Source organism: Dermacentor andersoni, chromosome 2 (assembly GCF_023375885.2).
Source record: "Dermacentor andersoni chromosome 2, qqDerAnde1_hic_scaffold, whole genome shotgun sequence".
NCBI classification, from domain to species: domain Eukaryota; kingdom Metazoa; phylum Arthropoda; class Arachnida; order Ixodida; family Ixodidae; genus Dermacentor; species Dermacentor andersoni.
This window is the reverse complement of record NC_092815.1, coordinates 27,138,423-27,160,786: the sequence shown is the minus strand read 5'-3', so window position 1 is coordinate 27,160,786 and position 22,364 is coordinate 27,138,423. Positions and strand designations below refer to the sequence as shown.

The 22,364-nt window shown below is 46.7% G+C and overlaps 1 protein-coding gene across 5 annotated transcripts in view; it reads left to right on the top strand.

The window, feature by feature from the left end:
* The window catches only part of LOC126542537 (uncharacterized), a 129,616-nt gene that overhangs the window by 42,233 nt on the left and 65,019 nt on the right, over positions 1–22,364 (top strand). For all 5 annotated transcript variants that reach the window (XM_050189649.3, XM_055077320.2, XM_055077322.2 and 2 more), the window contains exon 9: positions 1,601–1,821. In XM_050189649.3, coding sequence (XP_050045606.1) covers positions 1,601–1,821 — 221 coding nt within the window. The remainder of the gene's footprint in view (positions 1–1,600; positions 1,822–22,364) is intronic.

The window sequence follows — 22,364 nt, the reverse complement described above, 5'->3', positions numbered from 1 at the left end:
AACATCAGTTCGAATAAACTGGAAGTTCAAATAAAGCAGGTTCAAATCGACGAGATTTCATTGTACTGCCAAATTAATCAGATGTGTGTTTTGGTGTATTTTTTTGCTTCTTGCTTAATTTGACCTGCTGGATATTTAGACCAATTTTGTCGGTTCCATCAGGGTCAAATTAACGAAAGTCAACTGTTTGGGTAAGCCTGGTTTTAGTTCAGGTGATGGACATTAGAGAGTTTCAGCATGTCTGGTCTTGTGGTAAAAGCAAGCGGACTTGACGTTTTACCAGATGAGGGGAGGCACAAATGTGAACATCCTGCAAGTGCAGCTACGATGTAGTCTACTTCACTGCTGGTGTAAACTTTTAGCAGTGGCATAATCGTGTTGCTGCCGAAAATTTACACCAGCAGCAAAGTAAAACATCCCACATTTTTTCGCATCTAACACACCACCACGTGTAACCCACACCCTCAATTACAACAACCCAGAAAGAGAAGAAGAAATATTCTTGTGCATAATCTGCAAAAGTAACTGAATGCAACAATGCTAAAATTTTTTGCAAAAGCACTCTGCACTCGCGAATGCACAACTCAGCCACGTCGTATCTTCGGCCAGCGGCTCGGTTCCCCCATTCTTTGGCAATACTGTCAAAGCTGGATTCACATGCCGGATGTTATCGCAGATGAATCAATCACGTGATATGTGACATGATTCGGAGCACGTAGCAACTACGACTCGCACGACAGCTGTTGAAAGTGCAGATGGAGAAGCCCTCGCACTGGCAACGGCGACGGAGCAAACGTGACCAATCCAAAAATCCCACCAGTGCTTTGGCTCACTGCTGCATCCCAAAGTGCTTTGCCCGGACCGAGCAAGCGCCATGAGAACTGGCGATGTACGAGTTTGCTGGTGCTGCTTGTGCTATTCGCTAACTACTAAACACAAAATGGCTACCCATAAAGAGAAGGCGAATGGGTGACCATCAAAGAGGGGAGAAGGGAGCTTCAACACGCAGGGGTGTAGAGAGGGTGGCGTTCCCAAGGAGATAACGAAATTTTGAATGGTGGAGAACCTTGCCTTGAGGGGTGGCTTCACGGCAGTGGGACGAGCGTTGCCGTAAAGCCACACTTCAAGGCGAAATTTGTGCATAACCTGCACCCCCACTTTACTGATAATTTGTTTGAAATTTTGATGTGGGTTATACCCGCAAAAATGCGGTACTTGGTTACTGCAATATCAGCTTTGTAATTGGTTGAGTTATGCGCCACCAGGTGGCTATACTCGACATGCTAAAACTCTCTTGTTATTGGCCTGTATGTAAGATATACCAGCTCCCAAGAACAAAGGACATGCTCAAGAAGCATGCTGTCTATATTAAGTGCAATAAATATGCATCTAGGAGAAAATTGCATACTCATTGCCTTTGAATAAGTATTACGCTATTTAGAACACTGTTCTAAAATTTAACAAGGTTGTCAATTGAATGAAGTAATTACTTTTCATCAGCTTCATTAAATTAAGGCTCAATTGTATTTACGTTGTACTCATACAAATATGATATTCATTGTGCAAAACTCATCAGTCTGCCCCTCGTGTGTCAATGCAGGAGCACACCTGGGCATTCAGCCCTTTCAGAATGCACGGGGACCACCCCTTTTCGGGAACCAGCAGCCGGAGCCTTTCCTGCGGCCTCCATTTGTGTCACAGGGAGGGCCACCCCTCGTGCTGCGCACAGAGCCCTTTGTGTCGGCCAACCTGCTCCATCCATCGCAGCAACCACCACCACATGTAGCCCGACCAAACCTGCCGCCCCAGCACTTCCCACCCGTAAGTGTCGAGGACTCGCAGCTTGGTGCTGCAAGCAGAGTCAGTCTGTGGTCTTGATAGTTGGCTTCCTTGCTCATTTTGCAGGCCGGAGCAATGTACTAAACTTCACTAAAATACACCTTGTAATGAACCTAAGAGGAGGACTAAAATATTCCTTATACACCTTTCGCATCATTGCTTCAATTGAAGTACTCCTGCTCCGAGTTTTACACAGACGCTTCAAAATCACATGCTGGCATATCCTACGCTGCTGTTGGTCCCTCTTTTACTGAATCTGACGTGTTGAACCCCATAACAAGTATCTTCACTGCAGAAGTCTACGCAGTATTGTGTGCAGTAAAACATATAAAGAAACTGAAACTTGACAAAGCCATCATATTCACAGACTCGTTAAGTCTTGTAAAAGCACTCATTTCGTTACAAAAGCATACGAATCCTGTCTTCAATGAACTCTAGTCACTCTTATGTAACATCTACTTATCACATAGGCATGTAGTAATATGCTGGGTTCCTTGCCATAGAGGAATCGAGGGAAATGTGCTTGCCAACGAGATCGCCAAATCAATAGCATCGCAAGGCATTCGTTCTGCTGCTGTCCCTGCCACAGACATGAAGCCTTTCCTAAGAAACAAACTCCGAAGCCACTGGCAACACTTGTGGGACGCATAAACAAGTAATAAGCTCCACCTAATTAAGCCGAAGTTAGGTTCCTGACACCCAACTACGAAAATACGAAGAACCGATGTCCTATTCACTAGACTGAGAATAGGACACACATTTGGCACTCACAACTTTCTCTTGACCGGTAACGAGCCTCCAACCTGTAATAGATGTGGCGACCGGTTGACCGTCCTCCATGTCTTCCTGGAGTGCCGGGAAGCCGAAAGAGACGGGAGGAAACATTTCCCTTTTGCATACCGCCATTGTATTTCCCTGCATCCAGCTATGTTTCTTGGTGACGAACCGCTTTTTAAGACCAAAGCAGTCCTCGCCTTTTTGAAAGATGTTGTGCTCCATGTCACAAGCCCATCAATTTCGTAGCGCGTCCTCTTTCCAGAGGATGCTGCTACGATAGTTTTCTTTGTAAAGCACATGCCTCTAGGTCCTTGGCTTTCAAGGGCTCTGGTGAGGCAGTAGTGCTCTAGACAATTTTAGCACCTCAAAAACTTTATATATTGCATCATTCTTTCTTTATGCATTCTAATGCTCATAATACACGTCAATAATCATTCCCATAATTTTACTACACGTAGATTTTATGGAACATATATTAACTCTTTTAGGCCTTTTACAGCCACGTCACGTTAAGTTCACAGAACACATCAGTCCACTGCGAACTCGTTAACACTAGCATGGCGCTCTTTGGCCACACCTTGCCCTTGCGCCATTAAACATCATATATTCATTCTGTAGGTGCTGTTACTGATAGGGGTGTGCGAATACTTGAATATTACCAAATCGAATCAAATATCTACTATTGCCGAACCCACTTATAACTACCATGATACCTCGTTAACTCAAACTCGCATATCTCGAAAAATTTGCTTTGTCGAAATGTTCCACAGCATCAAACTATTTCTCATATGTGCCATGTATTTATTGCCCTTTATTTGAAGTATTTTTGGGCCAAATTGCACATATCTTGAAATCTTGTCTGAGAGCGGAACGAAAACTCCGTCACCAGAATGTTTAGCAAGCTTTGTGCGAGGCTGCCACACCTACCACAAAGCAGACATTTTCCCCGAATGTCAAGTCGGAACTTTGCAGCATAACAGCTTTGTCAAGCAACTGTGTGACACGTCTTGTGAGAGGAGAGATGTGCACAGAAACAGGCAGGCCCTGCAGAATGGCACCCTTGACGCAGTTGGTTTTGTTTGCTTTATGCAATGCATGTGATTTACCATCGGAGGTGTGATTTCGATTTTAGTTTTATTCTGTGCAGTGTAGAATAAATGCATCTATGCATAAATGAATAAGTGCACGCGGCAGGTAAATGCATCTGCCGCGTGTGTTCCGGTACATCCTGCCCACATAGCGCATATTGGTGAGTGCTCACGTCGCTTTCTGTGGCACCATTCGTGGTAAGTCCGTGCCGTGTCCATTGCATAGTGTCTTATGCGATGCACACGGCACAAACTACGAATGGTGCCACAGAAAGCGACGTGAGCATTCACGAATACGTGCTATATGGGTAGGATGTACCAGGTAAATTTACTGTCACTGCAATGCCTGCGAACGGAGGGTACAGCAAAGACGGCGACAACGGAAGACCTCAAGAGGTGCTGATATCAGCCGAAGCAGGAAACGTGCTTCGCTTGCTGCGAAATAAAGTTGAGGGCAGCGGCGGGAATGATCCGCTCGTGCAATGTGTGAAGCAGCTCAAGGATGCCTTTCTAGGTCCAAGTGCTATCATGAAGCAGACCAGCCCACATAAGGGTTGCAATGTGGGCTTGTTGGTAATGCATCTTCAAGGGGTGTACGGGAGCGCAACTAAAAGATGAGACAAGACACACAGGGACACAGCACTGTGCGTGTCCCTGTCCCTTTATGGAGAGCCAGTTCAGAAGCTCTTGTTGAAAAGTTGGTCAGTAGTGGTGAATTTTTTAGAAAGAATTTGGCTTTTCACTGCAATTTCCACATCTTTGCTTATCTCGAAATTTTTTCTGGTTTTTACTACATTGAGTTAACGAAGTATTACTGTATAACGATATCAAGAACAACAAAAAATCCGATTGTTTAACTGATCATCATTCTATCTTGACGGCTGTAAAAAAAGAAACAAAAGCTGCCGAACATACCCTCATAGCTCCAAAACCAAATTTCCCTCTTAGGGTAAAAAAATTGACGTCCTAGAAAATTGGGTGTGAAAAATAAAACGTTTATTTATACCTCTAAGCTGCATGTCAAGCGTTGAACACGCTGAAATAAAAATCTGCACTTTCTTTCGTGGAAGTTTCAGGTTCACAACAGTGATGGTTATAATTTAGCGTGCATGAAATCAATGAGCGACTCTATTGACAGTGCGCTTTGCGTGAACAGTGGGGTTGGTGTCAAAGACTGGCCAATGTCAGTCTCGTCGTCACTGCCACTGCTGTCATCGCCTCCTTTGCACAACACCGCCGTCTGTCTCGACAACGATCGGCCTGTCGGAGGTTCTTCGCAGAACGAGGCAGCACCATCTGCACTCAGAAACTTGTCCATCAAAGCACCACCTATTTTATCGCTAGTAGCGACGTGTTCCCAGAGTTCGGTAATGTCAGCAGCTGCCACCATGTTGGGTTCACACATGGAAGGTTTCGCCCTGGTTCACAAAGCCCGCTGTTTCCGTTGATTCGCATGGTCACTGGGTCTAGCCTTCATGATTGTGGCGCTCACGGTTTTCAGAATCGTTGATGTCATTGACTGCGCGAGCTCGTGCTTTGAGTCTTGCAAAATTTGCAGCTTTGTCTTAAGCAACACAGCTCTTGTGCCTTGTTGGCGTACCCACCACTGCATCTGCTGCGCATGTCCACACTTGCCGAGGAAGAGAAGGTGATTGTGGAAAGGGAGTGCAGGCATGGTTCGCTTCTCGCTTTTGTGTGTGTGTGTGTGCGTGTACGCGTACGCAAACTTTTCGCCTTTTCTCAGTTAAGGAGAACTTAGCAACGCAGATTTCACCATTATTCTGCATGGAAAACACCGGCAACAAAGCAGAATTTCGATTGTTATATCCAATATGCGGTGAATAACATCATTATATATGTGTGTGTGTCTTTTTTTTTTTAATAGCCCTAATGCATAAATTGGTACTCATCAAGCTGGCAACAGAGGGGACGGGTTTCGGCACTCAACGCCTTAAGGGCTCTGCTAAAGTTTTTAAGGACTTGTAAATTGTGCGACCGTCTTTGAATGTTGTAACCGGTAGCGTCGCGTTACTGTGTGAATTTTTTTCAGCTTTCTTTCCTCTTCTTTCTTCTTTCATTCCCTTTACCCCTTTTCCCAGCAGAGGGTAGCCAGCCGGTACTTACACTGGATAACCTCCCTGTCTTTCCTCCCCTTTTGTCTCTCTCTCTCTCTCTCTCTGATACTCTTAAGTAGACTCATAGTAGTAACCGATATATCATTGTGGTATCATTGTAAGTGGACTGCACTGTATATTACATATAACAATGAGCAGCCGTATCATCATGTGCTTTTTTGTGTACCTTGAGGTAAAATAAATCTCTTCCTACAATGCTCCCATGCCACGTTATCGGTTATAATAATGCACATCATAATAATGCACATCATAACTGATATGCACCACGAGTTCACCTGACAAGGACAGCGTGAATTATTTAAAGGGCCCTCACCAGGCCCCATAGCAAATTTTGGTTATACACTGGAAGTTGTTATGGGTCCCGTAGGGAGCATTCTGCCGCAAAAAATTTTCAAGTTTGATCATTAATAGCCGAGCTAGAAATATTTCAGTGCCGCGAACCCACGATTTCAGCAGGCGGGCTCCACCGTCAAGGAAGACGCTCTCTCCACTCGCCCCTTCCGGCTTCCGCAAGCGAAATTCCTTCCCTGCGTTCTCCCATACTGAGGATCGTGTGACGCATACGTCACAGGCCCCGCCTTCATTCCTCCTCCCCCCCTTGGCGTACGCATTTCTGCTGGAGGCGTCGCGCACGAGCTGTTGTCTCGTTTGTGCACTGTGCACAAGGAAACATGACTAGCGGTATAATTCAGTGCTACACGAATACTGAGGCAGAACAAGCAGATTGCAGAGCATGATCATGCGCTGGAACATGGTAGAAAATGGCATAGTTTCGTTACCTACGCATGTGACCGCACGGTCATGGGAACAAGCAGACGAAGCGTAAGTACAGTCGAACCCGGCTATATCGAACTCGCAAAAAAAACGCCTATCAGTTCGATATAGAGCATAATTCCATCTAAGCCTGCTGAATAATTGGATGTCATAAAAGCACATACCATTTATAAAATCACTTTATTGATGAAACTAACTTAGTTTCGCACGAAATAGTCCTGCATTTCTTTCTGCTTGGGCGATTTCGCTGCCAGCGACGCACGCACTTCTCCACATTGTCTAAGGAGTCGGGAGCAGCTGAGGCCGCAACCTTCCGCATTCGTGCAGAAGCACCGGACTAGTGCGAGCGCACCGATCACTTCGGAGGATGTAGGCAAAGGACCATCGTTGCTTTCCTCATTGTGCCCACTTTCACTTGTGCTCGGTACGATGTCGGCAATGTAGTCTTCATTTTCGGACTCTCCCGTGGTCGCGACACCATCATTTGCACTCACAAACTCGTCCACTGTTGATTCGTCAACAGCTGCTGGAAATTCTGACAGCTCACTCCAAGTTTCGGCAACACCGGCAACGACTGCGTCGCATTTATCAGAATTTAGAGACATCACCGAGCACGTGGAAGCTGGCAAGGCTGAAGCAATTTCGGATGAACCACCCGTACACGGCCGTGCGGACGCGTCGGGCGCCACAGGCACCGGGGCGAAAGTTTGGCCGTTTTAGCCCTAATTTCCCCTTTATTCTTCAAGATCGCCCTGAGAGTGTTCCTTGTAATCATTCACGCTGCGGGGACACATCCGACTTCTCACCATGTTCGACCCGATTTATGATTTCGAGCTTCACGACAAAAGGCAAATTCTGCCGCTTCATCACGGCAACACTGCGGGATAAGGCCCACAAGGCACACACACAATGGACCAGAAACGCACCAAGACAACTCGCACTTTCGCCATGTTGCACGACGAGGGCACAAGAGCCTCTGATTGGCTGTCTGAACAAGCGCTGCGGGCGGGCGAGGATCATTTTTTGCAGGGGGGTGTCGACGGCTCGTCCGAAGCTGCGCGGTCACGATAGGGAGAGCGGTTGGATGGAGCTGTGCCGTCGTTTTCCCCGAAACCGCGAGGGAAAGCCAACTTCTGGGGGCACTTTTCCGCCGCTCGACGTTCTATATATTGGGAGTCGCTGCTATTTTTGTTCGATGTAAGCGTAATTTTTGCTATATATACTCATTGTAACTATACCGTGCCCAGAAATTGTTCGATATATAGAATAATTAGATGTAAACGGGTTCGATATAGTCGTGTTCGACTGTACATCTCTCTTGCCCGGTGCGAAGTAAAAGAAAAAACACCCAGACATTCCGTTTGTGTTTTATTATTTCTCTAAACTTCAATTCGTCAATTCAAGCAACAGATCGCACAGATAACAGATGTTATCTTGAATAATTCTCGTAGTCACGTGTCACCACGAGCGACATCATACTGCGGACACCAGTACGTAGGCACAGGCACATGAGTACGTCATCCTCCGGCTTGGAGCGAGGCGGCCGCGAAGAGAAGGAAAAATGGCTTTCGGTTTGAAATTTCAGATGTTTCAGTGGCGCATAGCGATGTAATACTTTGCAGACACGATCGTTATCATGCAATGTATGCTCTGCGCTTGTCAGCTCAAAATGGCCAGACCTGGTGGGGGGCCGTTTAAGTTGCCAGAGGGCTTAATGGAGGCCTGGGTGATAGTGTTTAATTCTAAAACTATCATTTACAGCCATTTGTAACTTGTTATTTAATTTAACTTAAGATTTTAAACATATCCATCACTACAAATCACGGCGGCACCACTCCCCTGAGTTTTTATCCTTCCCATTTGTTGCTACGTAGCAGGGGTGCGTGATGTCTGTTGGGTGAGCTATCCAATTGGCTATTCGCATTGCGTCGTCATTCATTTTTTCAACTTTATAGTGAAAAAATGTTGTTCGTAATAGTTGGAACATTGGTTAATTTGTCTCGCTAAAAAAGAAGGAAGTAACGGTAAGAGAATACCCGATGACAATCTACCACTACACTCAAGCACTTTTGGCACACAGCAAGTGCTCTCTGCTTGTACTTCATGTTGACGTGAGCTACAGTCATTGTCGGTCTTGAGGTTTCTTTTTGCGAGCGCCATGAACCACCTTTGTTGCATTGTGGGCTGCAAATTTAGCAATTGGCGACATGTCAAACTGTGACACCGTGTCCCTCTGCAACGTAACAGGCGACTGGAGTAGTGCTTTAGGTGACTCATATAAATGACTGGGGTAACTATAATCCACTGCGGGTAATACGTTTACAGATAAGCTAAAACTCCAGCAAGATCATGTGCACCTTACCATGAACCAAAATGCAATCATTGCTCCAACGCAATAATAGATGAGAATTGTGCAGTTCTGAAGGCCGTTCTGTCCAATGTGGTAGTTAGTGTCCTGCGTGTCGGTAAATGCAATGCTATAAAGACGCAAAGCGTTGTTGTCATTACCGTACAATTCGTGCCAATGACTATAGTGACACCGACTCTACCGTTCTATTTTAGCTGGCTGTTAGTGCCACTTTTTCATCGCACATTTGCAGCACCCCCCCACTTGGTGCACTCTGAGTGTTCGAATCAACTGAATGGTGCTGCAGATGGTGCTGCCTCGTTCTGCGAAGAACCTCCAACCAAACGGGTCTGAATTAAGTGGGGAGGCTGCCCTCGGATACCAACTTCTTTGTTTGAGATATCCTAATGAACTTTTCAGGATAGACTCATAGCAAAAGCATTAGTAGAACTACAAAATTTCATGCAGTTATGTTCACTGGCTCTCAAGTTACAGCAATATGTCAGAATGGTGCAGATGGTTTTCTCATTCCAGGCCTGGAGAATTTTCAAAAGGTGCTGCAACTGTGAAATTCACTATGATGATTCCCAGATGGATACCTCACGGCAAGACAGAGCCGTTTTTTAAAATTTCCTCGCTGAAAAATTTTAGCAGACCACCGAATTCAGTGTTGGTGATTAAGATTTTATCAATCAAATTTTGATTAAATATCACAAATCGCAGACACAATATATATAAAAAATGGGCTTGTCTCGCCCTCTGAAATTTATTGAGACACACAATAAAAAAAAACTTCTGGAAATCTGATGAGCGGTTACAGAGATATGGCTGGAACAAGCAGCCTCACCAGCCAAAAAAGTCATACTGAGAAAATGAGCTTTGAAAGTTGTGAGCACATATACTATTGGTCTAAAATGACCCTGCAGCGTAACTTGGGATGTCCTTAGGCACTCTCTTCTTTTGCCGCCTTTCCACCTTCTCTTGCGGTCACTTCTTGGCCTTCTTCAAGCGCAGAGAACCTTTCTCTGCTGCCAGTTGAATGGCCAGGTGGCCAGGTGTTAGCCCCGCTGATGAACATAGCTCTTGGGTGGCCCTGTGGCACCCAGCATTATACAGCAGAACCCCGCTGTTACGTTCCTCACTGCTGCGTTTTCCCGGCTGCTACGTCGTTTTCATCCGGTCCCGGCATAGCTTCCATAGGATCCAATGTATAAGGAACCCCGCTGTTACGTCGTAGCTGTGAAAGCGTTCCCGCATGATACGTCGCAACTTAGCACCCCGAGCCCGCCTGGGCTGAAGTAGGCAACGCGCTCCAGCCGCCATTTTGGCTTTTGACGAGTTTTGGCTGGGCTTGGCCGGGCTTGGCTATGGAACTGGCTGCAAGAAGCCGCACGCCAGTTCGAGAGGCCGCCACTAAGTGGCCATTCGTGAAAAATGCTCTCACTATCATCACTGTGATTAGGGTCACCGCATGGTTGTTGGACGGGTCGACTCACGGAGGAAGGAAACTCGGGAGAGGCCCTCACGTCACTCTTTGTGAAGCAAAAGTGAAACCGGAAGTTGGCGTTGCTCATGGCGTTGCTCCGCCTATCAGGCCAGCTCTCCTCTCTTGTTTACATTTCTCCCACGCCGCGCCGCGCGCAACCGGGCCGCTCGGACGCGCGCGCTCCGCAGCAATACTAAACAATCATTAGCAGGTTAGCATGATTACGCCAAAGAGAGCAAAATTTCCCGCGGATATTCCTTTGTCCGTTGCCATTGCCGTGGCGCGGTGACGACGAGGAGCACGAGCCGCATGATGCCGGGGAGTGGCCAAATCCTAGCTTTGGAGAAGCCGTTGCGGCTCTAGACCTCCTCCGCAGGTACGTCGCACCTCACAGCGACGCTGACAGAAATGCGGCCTTCCAGGCTATTGAGAAACGTGTGGCGATTTCTAGCGAGCGAAAGAAACTGCAAGCCATCATTCTAGACATTTTTAAGTCCTAAGCGCACTCTGTGGAAATAAATTGTCTATAGTTGAAGCTGCCCTTTTTTTCATTCATTTTCGGAGCTTTCCTCACTGTTGCGTTTTCCCGGCTGTTACGTTTTTTTTCCCCGGTCCGGTGAAAAACGTATGAACGGGGTTCCACTGTATCTTGAAAACTGCCTCATGCAGTGCTGTCTCCACAGCAATCAGCGACGCATGCTGCTCTTTGGGCATCAGGGACCACAGCACGGAGCAAAATGATTCTGATGCATTCTGCGTCTTTGCTCCCAGGCAGCATTGCAGAAGAGAAGCCTGTGAGAGGCGCTCATAAACAGCTAGCAGTGCTTCTGCAACATAGCCTGGAAGATTGCACCGATGCTTCAGAGGTGGCCCACCATCACTCTTGCTGACGTTATGACGACACCACAAGTCTGCACCCTCAAGGCACAAGTCGTGGTGAGGATCCTCGTCTGTCGATGTCACGTGGTGGTACAATGCCATCACTGCACGTTGCATTGCAGCCACATCGTTGGAATTGTTCCATAGGGCCCAGCCATAATAGTCGTCAACTTGTCGAGGAGGGCCTTTGTAGCGAGCTGCCCTTCCCTCCTAAAGCCTTGTCACTTTTCTGCACAAGGTTGCGCAGTGCTGTCCCTATCTTCTTCTGGGCATGGTTCAGACATTCCTTCTTCAAAATGGGGACCAGTCCATAAACATTTTCTTGCTTGAGGGCAGGGAAGGTGGCACTATCTCCATTAGACACGAGCATTGTGTAACGGAGGTTGTGCTTTGGCATCGAACGTGAGAAAAGTATGACAGCTGCCTCAACCTCCATCCTCCTACCAGCTTGCGTAGCCTGGCAGGGGCGTAGCCAGGGGGGGCTTATGGGGCTTCAGCCCCCACCCCCCCACCCGAAATTTTTTCGTGCTGTCTATGCACCGCCCACCAAAGCAATCTCCGGTGCCGGAAATCATTCTGAATTTTGTCTAGAATGTCTTTTTCATGCTTGAAAAGCCATTTCACCACGAACATTGCGAACTCAAGCTGGATTTCGCGGCAACGCCCATGCACCGGGAGTCACATAACGCAAGCAGCCCCATCCAAGCACAAAGTTTCAAGGGCGTTTTGATGGCGAACAGGCTCGCCGCGGCATCTTGCGGAGGCAGTGGAATCTACGGAGCACATGGATGTCAATTCCGAAATTTATGGGTATAAAGTTGTCATAAACTTTTGATATGAAAGGTGCATTGACATTTCCAAAGTTGTGCTTTAGATCTTCACTTGCGGAACTTTGTGGGTTAATGTTCGTATAAATATTGTGAACGCCAAAGGTGCATTGACTTTTCTAGAGCCTTACATCGGACCATACAACGAGACACGCCAAATAAACACACTATCAGACATGTTGACAAAGCCAGCAGCGAGGTCCGATGAGATGAAGCGTTGTGGTGGTTCATTTGTGCCGTCCTGACACATAAAAAAATCTCATTTTTTTTTTCCTACGCCAAAGCATCCATATCAAGAAACCAAAGCCAGCCAAGGTAACTACGTTCTTATTTATTTTTTCTACTTCGACTTTTATTCGCGAGGATACATTGAGCCTCTTAAATTTTTTTGTCCTCCCTCCCCTACTCGCGGGCTGTCAGAGCCAGCCAGAGCGCATGCGTTTTTCTCGTGTTGCTCTGACCACCGCGCGGTGCACTTCGGTGCGCATTCGCTTTTACCTGGCCGAGTGGATCTTCGCCTGGCAGAGTGTTGGGCGCTTTCTGGCTAGCATACGAGAAAAAGAAACTATCGTCGCTCGCCGCCATCACTGTGGGGACTCGACGAATTGCACCGCGTTCGCTTGAGCGCAACCTCTTCGGAAAGTCTTGTCTCGCCAGTGTAGGATACCGAGCACTATGCGTATGGTTCTCGGTGGACCAAGCATCTCACGTTTTCTTCGATATTCCTTCGGTAGCCACATTAGGTGCCCGAAGTAGGCATTCGATTGTGGCCAACATACTTTGCGCTTTTTCATTTCGGTGCCCCAGCCACACAAAAGAAAAAAAAAGACATTGTTGTGGTGCAGCGAATTGTCGCATGGTGAAAGTTCGATTTTGTTACTTCTTTTGCGGACAGTAATGGGCCACGGGACGCTTCAGTTACCGGATACTCTTATTATATGGTATTGCGACATCAATTATATGGACACTCCAGGCCCATTCCTGCCGTCGCCCTCATGTTTCAGTCCAAGGGCGATAACATCGGGACCGCGCGCCGCATGCTGTATGTGCGAGTGAAAGCGTAGGGGGGGAGCTGGAATGGATCAGACGACGATGGTGGTTCAGTCTTGTCTGTGCAAAGGAGAAAAGCGGGGAGGAAGCGTGCCGCCTTCCATCGTGCGCGATACGTCGGGGGGAGTGGATGGAATGGGGGCGGTATCTAGGATTCTGTGGATCTCTGATTGCGCAGCATGTTTATTTGCCTTGTTTGACGCATTATATACAGTGACTTTTTTAGATACGTAGATTTATTGGAGACTTATACGTATATTTAGATATCTTGTTGCGAGGTTTTGTGTATACGTGCAGTGAACTTTGTTTCCAGTGACACTTTTTTGCCTTTTATCAAGCTGTATCTTCGCATTTGTATATTCCATTGCACCTTCGCATTTCTGATGTACGAAGGCGAGCAAAATGAAAGTGATCCAACCAGCCCCAGGCAATAATGGTTCGGTTCATTATCTGCGAGGCATGCGTGTAGCACACAGGCATCTCTCATTTACAAAAGTGACACGCAGGTGTGATTATAAATTTTTGTAATGCTCTCATACACTGGGTTGAACATGGTGGCGTGACGTAATGGACGCTCCAGAAGTTGAGCAGCGTGGTGTCCTGAGGTTTTTGACAGCTGAAAGTATTTCCCAAAAGAAATTAGTCACCGTATGGCTGCCGTGTACGTTGAACATTGCATTTCATTGGCCACTGTGAAGCGTTCGAGCAAACGGTTAAAAGAAGGACGTGAAAATCATGAAGACGATCCAAGGCCGGGCCAAAGCCATTGTGCAATCACCCCTAACAAAATTGCAAAGCTTGATGAGCTGATGAGACAAGAACGGAGGATAAGCATCGATGAACTGGGACAGCGTGTAAACATCAGTCACGGTTCGGTTCACGCCATAATTCATGAACATCTCGGTTATCGGCTCTTGTGTGCGCAATGGTTGCCCAAGATTTTTGAACTACCGCTAGAAGACAGAGAAGTTCAGCGCTACCTTGACTCATCTGATCCGGTATCACAATAAGGGTGAAGACTTCTTGTCTCCAACTGTGATCGGGGACGAGCCATGATGCCACTTCTACGAGCCTAAAACACGACGGCAAAGCTTACAGCGGAAACATTCGAATTCACCACCCCCAAGAAAAGAAAGGCCGTCATTTCCGCCGGAAAGGTGTTGTTGACTTTTTTCTCGATCGTCAGGGGCCATTATGGATAGAATTTGCTAAATCTTGTGAGGTTATCAATTCTTTTCGTTATTGTGAAACGCCAAATCGGCTGCGTGTCACGATCAAGAACAAACTACATGGAAAATTGACGAATGGGGTCATCTTGTTCCACGACAATGCCGTCCCCACGTCACTGATGTAGTTAATACAAAACAGCAATGTTCAAGTGGGAAACGCTGCAACATCCGCCATACAGCTCAGACCTGTCGCCTTGCGACTTCCACATTTTTGGGCAACCGAAAAAAACAGCTCAAGGGAACCAGATTCGTGTCGGACGATCACGTGAAAGAGTCAGTTGCAGACTTTTTTAAGCAGCAACCCAAGGAGTTGAATGAGACAAGGATCACGCGACCTCATTAAACAACGGGACAAATGTCTAAATAATCATGGAGACTGCTTTTAAATAAAGTACCCCGTTTGTCAAATATTCGCATTGGCTGACTTTCATTTGACTCGCCCTCGTATATTTTGCAGAACTTCGGCCTTTTATACGTGCTCTCTGTTGCGGCTATAATTTCAGTGCAATTACTCACGATACACGACCGGGAGCAGCTGCTCCTGCGTAATACATTGGAACAAATGACAGCGTCATTTACATTTTTCACTGGCTGTTGCATGTGTACAAGGATCTAAACAAGGTTCTTGAACGACAAAGTTTGTGGGGTTCTCCTCCATGCTCTTGGGACAAAGGAACGACAACACAGTAGTGCAAACAATCACAAAGGCATTTATTGCACCTTTCGTAGATCAATGCCTGCTAGCCGAGTTGCTATCCCCAAAACATGCCGATGGGCTCGCGACAAATCTAGAAGTCCGACTCACCGTGACCGGATAGCGAGCGAATATGTTCGCCTCATGCTGGATCCCAACGCCTGGTCATTCGCATGTACGGTCACGCGAACGGTGGTGGTTCCAAGGCGGCCACGCGAGACGGTCTTGCAGAAGCATGGATCGGCGCACGCGCGGCACGGCACGTCCGTACTGCTTGCTGTCCCGAACCAAAGAGAAAGCGGCTTGTCTTTTGGCGCCCAAGTAATCCCGGGTGCCTGCCGGCGGCGTTAGCAGCGCTACACTCGCGCCATCTCTCATACTGCGCCTCAACCACTCCGGCCGCCGCGGGCGCTAGGCCACGCGAGCCGTGCGGGAAAACAACATATCAGGGGACGTGTGAGAGTCACGCATCCCCACAAGTTTCATTACAATATTTGTCCTCAGCTTGTTAATTTCATGGCCTTTACATCTTTCATAGCAGCGACATGCACTGCTTTGCTGGTTTCGAACTGATATAGTTCTAAAGTTCGTGTGATACTTTCTTTACTTAATTAATAGAGAAAAAACATGGAAGCATTGACATCAGTTATTTTGGGCACAATTTATGGCACATGCAAGCATATTCTTTTATAAAAAAATGCATATCTTACTTGTTTTGACAGTGCGTAGCGTTCAAGAATTCGTTTCCAGCATCTTTAGCAATGGCAACGCAGTTATTCACGTATTTGATCCCCGGACAAATTGATTAAGAGGAAGCTTTAGCTCGCGACAACTCCAACGCGGCCTATTCAAATACATGTAAAATGCAGAAACACTTTTCCGGGGTAACCCCAGGATTGGTTTTAATTCAATTTGTTGCATTTGAGAAAGAAAGTTAAATTCTAGTGTGTGTTGGAAGCGGAATTCCGGTTTAGAGAATTTCGATTTTGAAAAACTCGAAAGTTCAAAAAAAAAATAGAAGCACGACGTTTACAAACTAATAGCTCTGCAGCAAGCACATATATCGCCGTTCAGTAAACTGCATCTATTATAACAGGGAAATCGGACAAACTTGGTGGGTCATTTCGTATCTTACGTGAATTGGTTACGTTGTGTACAAGGATTCTGCGAAAGCCGTATTTCCATAATGCTAAATTTCTTGAGATTCATGTGTAACAGTAATTTTGTCCGCTGTAGATGCACTATCAGGTGCAATACACAGAATTGTGATATCATTTTTCATTGCTGAGTTAGAGCTTTAAACTTGATGGTTTCGTTTTCTGAAAATTTGCGATCTTGGTCAATCTTTAATAAAGAATTGACTACCTAAATGAAGAATTCGAAACCAGCAGTGACTAGAATTTAAGTTTTTCTTTTAAATGCAACAAACCTCGTCAAATTTGGTGCATTGGTTGCCGAGAAAAACGTATGCTCCTTCTACATGTATTTAGATACGAGCACTCGAGCTAAAGCTTACTCTTAAGGAGGAGACCGAGCTGCAATGTGAGCTCCCCCCCCCGAACGAAATTTCTGGCTACGCCACTGTAGCCTGGGTCTCTATGCTTTGGTCCTACTTGACAATCAAGGCACTGGTTCGATAAAACAATGGCATCCAAGATGAGGCCCGTATGATATTCAATTATTACACCAACTCATATATGGGACGTGTGGCCGCGCTTGTGCCATGTTCCATCAAAGTTTACTCTGATATCCCTGCTGAAATATGGATCCATTTTCTTGTAGGTGGTTTTCACAGCAGAAGCAGATTCTGCATAGAACTTGTCTATGCACTGTGTCTGCGGTTCCCTGAATTTCTTTAAGTGCTTCTGAAAAGTCTTATGATGCAGGTCACGATGGGACACGTTCATCGCTGCCTAAAAGTCATTGAGGGTGAGGGCTGTTTGTCTCTTCCCTATCTGTTTTGTTACCCCAATGGCTCTCATATTCACATCAAAAGCCGTTGAGTCGTCCTGACCAGCAGAACTCCACGAGCTTGCAACTACTCCACAATGTAAACATAGCAGCTCAAGCTTTGTTGCAAGTCCAAGTTGGGTGTCTCCTTGAACCTTCATCCTAGTCACGAAGCACCGCTGGCACAGGGTCCCGGATAGCAGGTCGCCTAGGGCATCCATTTGCACAAGGAGAAATTTTTTGCATACACTTGTAGCGGTGGCAGCTTCAGGATCGCGCTCCGTTGCTTGAAATTTTCGCTCTGTCGCTGACATCGCGCCAAGTCCTTGTTGCACAGCAGCACATTTTTTATCCGCCGCCTCTTTCTCCTCACATGTAAGAAAATGTGTTTTTAAGCGCACAGTGGACGACGCGATCGCACCCTCAGAGGCAGATGAAAGAGAGAAGGTGGAAGCTGTGTCGATGAGCACGAGACACCAGGCGCACTCGTCATGACAAATTCTTGCGCCGGTGGAGCAGGAGTCGCGTTGCTAGAAGCGTCGACGTAACCACGCTCTTGCGTAGATGAAGCAGAAGATGCCCCACATAACCATCGGTGCTATCATCGTTGGCGCACGGGCGAGCGGCGAGCTTCGCCATGCGGGCAAGTGAGGCTTATAGCGCGTTAAAAAGACAAGGACGAAAGTGAGACGTGACACACACAGGACACTCACGTGACACTCACTTTCGTCCTTGTCTTTTTAACGTGCTATAAGCCTCACGATGTCTTACCAACAAGCCCAAATCACTGCTTTAATGCGGGCAAGCTTCATAGAACGCTTCCTTGCATCGAACATGTGTAGCGTCTTGAGTTTCTTTGGGCGCATTGTGGCCGACCGCACAACAATTGGCAGGCTAAACGCAACAATGGTCTCGTAAAGACGGTAGAAACTTGGAGAATATGCGAACGGCTGCAAAGTTCGACGATGGCAAGCAGAACACACAAAGGGCGTCGGCGATGGAGGAGCCGAAGCAGACGACGGCCGGACGCATTATACAGGAGACCACTACGTCATCGCAGGCAGCAGCCAATGGGAGTCGCGGGCTCCCCCGCGTCCTTGAGGAGCGTATGTTTTCCCCAATCTCAGCTTCGCGTCTCAACTGCTGGAAACTTGAAAGCTCTCGCGAGCCCTCAAATCATGAGCGATTTACGCCTCTCCGCCACTGCCACCGCCACGGGTGGCGGGGAAAAAAATGCACAAGAATGCACTAACAAAACAACACCACAATGGCAGCGCTCGGGGGAGCGGTGGAGAAATGGCGTTCGCGCCAAGTAGGGGTATTTTGAGCGCTCGCTCACTGCTCGAGGGCACCCGCGGCTCGTTATAAACTTTATTTGAAAAGTTTTGTGATGAATTAGACGTTGATATTTACAGAAATAGTAGCTTATAAGACATGCTGACTGAATATGTGGTTTTCCAAAAATCGACTTTTTAGCGATTTTTCAGTTTTCATAGGCAGCGTCCCCCCTTAATAAGAGCTTGGTGCCATTAAATAATACATATGCTTGCCTCGTGCATGATCTCTCTGTTTCCTGCGTGCTCCGATCGTGTGTAACAAGCTGCGGCTGTCGACATTCAAGAATGACACTGCTTTAACAACTACAAAAAGCGGTCCCGTGTGGTAAGCAATATGCGAGCTCTGCTGAAGCATCATTTTGGTGGCCCCAATAGGGGCCTTTTAAAAAATGCGAGAAGGTTGCCACGGCAGCCTGTCAGCTTGAGAAATCCAGGAGAAATGCTGGGGTGAGATCACCACATGCACCTCACCACCCTCATACTTCTCACTGGCTTGCACGAGAAGACCCCATGTCCATCAGCCTTGCTTGCTTTACATGAAGCTAGTCGACATCCTTCTCCAAGGGATGCAGGTGTTTCACCTAGTGCAATGGAAGGTTTCTCATGAAAACGATGCCCAGGAGGGACAGAATCATGTACAGGGCCTCCTGTGAGGACAACGTTCAGGCCACTTGTCCTACCGCATCTTTGCTGCCATCGTCGCTATCTGATGCAAGCATGTTTGCAATGGTTGCCGAAGCTGAAGTGGAAGTTAGTTTATTCATATAGCTAGGCAGCCAATGGCTGCCTAGCTATATGAATAAACTTCATCAGTTAGTTCTCATCAGTTAGAAGCATTTTGTTTCCATATCTATAGCAGTGCACTTGCTTTTCACCGGCAGTGCTGTCCATTGCCAATTATCAGCAGGCAAATCAGCCATCTTCCATTTCAGCAGGAACTCAAACGAGGCTGAAAAACCATGTGGCCAGGAACAACTTTGACACAACCAACAAAGACAAGCATGAATGACTTAATCCATTAGCCGAACTGCTCAGAATGAGGTGCCAGCAAAGCAATCTGGGAGCAACATGGTGTGGTCCATTACTGTTTCAGAGGGGCTGCATATGTGTTCATTCTGCTTTTTGTTAATTGTGTTACACAAAATATTGAGTGAAGTAGTTCCTTCAGAAGAAAAGCTTACACCGTAACCTACAAGAAACACCTATTTTCCCTTTCACTTGGACCCACAGCAAATTTTTGTTATACAGTGAAACCTCGCCATTTCCAGGTGGCCTTATCTCAGTTGGCCGGAGCTCGGAAAAAGTACGCACTAAATGGTAGTACTGCTTAACCGAAAGAGCATCAGATCGCCCACTTACCTGTCAAAAACGGAACTCACAGAGAGTGTGATGAAAGGGCAAAAACATGCAGTATTTATTCACTTCACGCGAAAAAAGTGTTATTTTCGTTTGATGTTGCAGCAGTTCTTACTGAAGCTGCGTGCCAGCTTTTCAGCCAGCCCCTTCTTTTCAGTAAACACTCACACGGCCAATTCCCTCGTTGGTGTTGCATATTCTCCGTGCACGCACGCAGATGCGTTGCAGAAGTCGCGGGCGCCTTTTTGATTGTGGGGTGCTGATTTCGTTGCAACAATTGCATTCATGAGGCAGACGTAATGCGTAGCTTCTGCCACTGTTGGGCCTGAATCGCCTGTGCTGGCGCTTTCTGTGTTGTCCTCATCACTGTCGTTAGGCAGCACTTCAGCAACAACAGAGGCAACGATTGCAAAAAGTTGAACCTCGTAGCCCACATCTCTTCGTGGTCACAGCATCGCTGCCGAGCAACTTCGCATTCCAAATGCCACGCACCATAGTCAACATTGGATCCCTGTCACCTGCTAGCGCCGACTTTTTCGTGTCACGTTTGGTAGCACAAACGATGTCCAATTTTTCTTCTATGCTGAGCACCCGGCATTTTTTTTATCCGAGCTTCGGCATGACGTGGGTCCTCTAGCTTGCACAATGACACAGAACCACAGTACACCTCTGGCTCAGTGGCACGGCACCGAAATGATGTTGATGTTGATGTGGCTTCACGCGCAAATGCACAGGGTGCTTGGAGGCCATTGTTCTGCCGGGCTGCCTGATGGGGACGAAGCACCGCCGTGATTGCGCGACGAAGAGTGGAAACACTTCATCTTAACCAATACGTACGCAATAAGCTGGTACTGTTTATCCGGATACAAAACGTGTTGTGTTGAATGGCCCCTGAGTCGGGGATATGAGTTTACCACATTTAAAACGAAACTACTGTTTAAGCGGGTACGGTTTAACGAAGTTTTACTGTATGCTCAAAGTGCCCCCTAGGGAGCATTCTACCGCAAGAATTTTTCAAGTTTCTCTATTATTACAGTAGAATTTTGGTGAAATGATCATGCCTAAAATGAATTTAGGATGACTCCAACTTCTCTCGCCCCTTTTGTAAAAAAAAGAAAAGAGTTTTTTGAAACTTGTTGGCCATTTTCAAACACGTCGCATAAATCATGAGCCTGCAGTCGCACATGACCCAGTCTTCCTGCCTCGACAATATCGGTGGCATTCGCTTCCATGGGTGGCCTTATTTCAGTATTCCAAGTCCTGTCGTCCTTGACGCCCGATAACAATTCCAAACTTTTCTACCTTTGCACTCATCAGAGTGCACGACAAAGTAGCTTCACCACCACAAAGAAAAGTAAACAGATTCTCTTACCTTGCGCAAATCATGACCTTATCACTATCAGGCATAGGCTAGTATGTAGCAACTAAAGTAATTCCAAATAACCGGGCAGATCTTGGAATGTCGGCCTCGGAAAATGTGAAGTGCGTAGCTCACTGCTGACAAAATGTGCTTGAAGCAAGAGTGCCAGTGATTCAAATTCATGTCAGCCAATAGCAGCGTTCCATGCAACCCATGCGACTGCAATAACGAACTGCAGTGCTAGTTTTCCCTTTTCGCACTCACTTTTTTTCTTATATTTCTGCATGAAATGCAGCACTGTGGCTGTCTGAACCTTTGCTCTTTCATGTTTATGACAATACCAAGATGGCAGCACAGTGCTGCATCAACACAAAGCTGCTGATGTTGCATCAACACAAAGCTGATCAGCAATGTGATAGCGCCTCCAGAAGCCCAATTTTAACACGATAGCGTTAAGGGCTCCTTGTCGCAGAAAAGCCAGCGTGGGTGTTGGTGCAGACGTCATTTTGGCAAAAGGATTTTCAACTAAGGAAGCTACTCAGCTAATTGAATTTCTCAAGCTAAAATGCACAGAAGAATCGTAAAGTGCAACTTACACACTACCTACAGACATGGTAGCTCTCGGATTGTAATTTGATTATACGAGAAAACATCATTCTGTTACACGAAAACTAAAAAAAACCCCTTTTCCAGCATTTCCATCATTCACAGACTGGCCGTGGCGTCCACCATTTGCGCGCGCCGGTGCGTGGGTGTCTTGACGGCCACGGAGCGGCGCTCCTGGTTCCTTGCAATACCTCCAGCTAGCACTCACCTCCGCTGCGTTTCTACCAGAAAGCCTGCCTTCATGCATAGTGTTCGCGGCCAGTGTTTTCCGGTAAACAGTACGGGTACATACGCTCCAGTTGCTGGGAAGCATGAGAAGCAGTCAGGGAACTTTGAATGCTATCGCACTCTACTCTTAAGGGCAAAGCTTAAGCATCCTCCATCTTTTCTTCCCGATTTCGAAGTCAACACTCCAAACAAAAGTGAAATTTTCGAACAAAAATTCTGCATACCTTTTACAAGTATTTAGCCATCAAATAAGTCTTATAATTAGGGGGGGAAAAAAGGAAATTTTGAGTAAGTTGGCTAGTTCATTGCCACGACCCCCTTTAATTTCCAAATTTTTACGTTGGTAGCATTGTGCAAATATTTGAAAATTGTGAATATTATCGAATACTATATTACATTGCT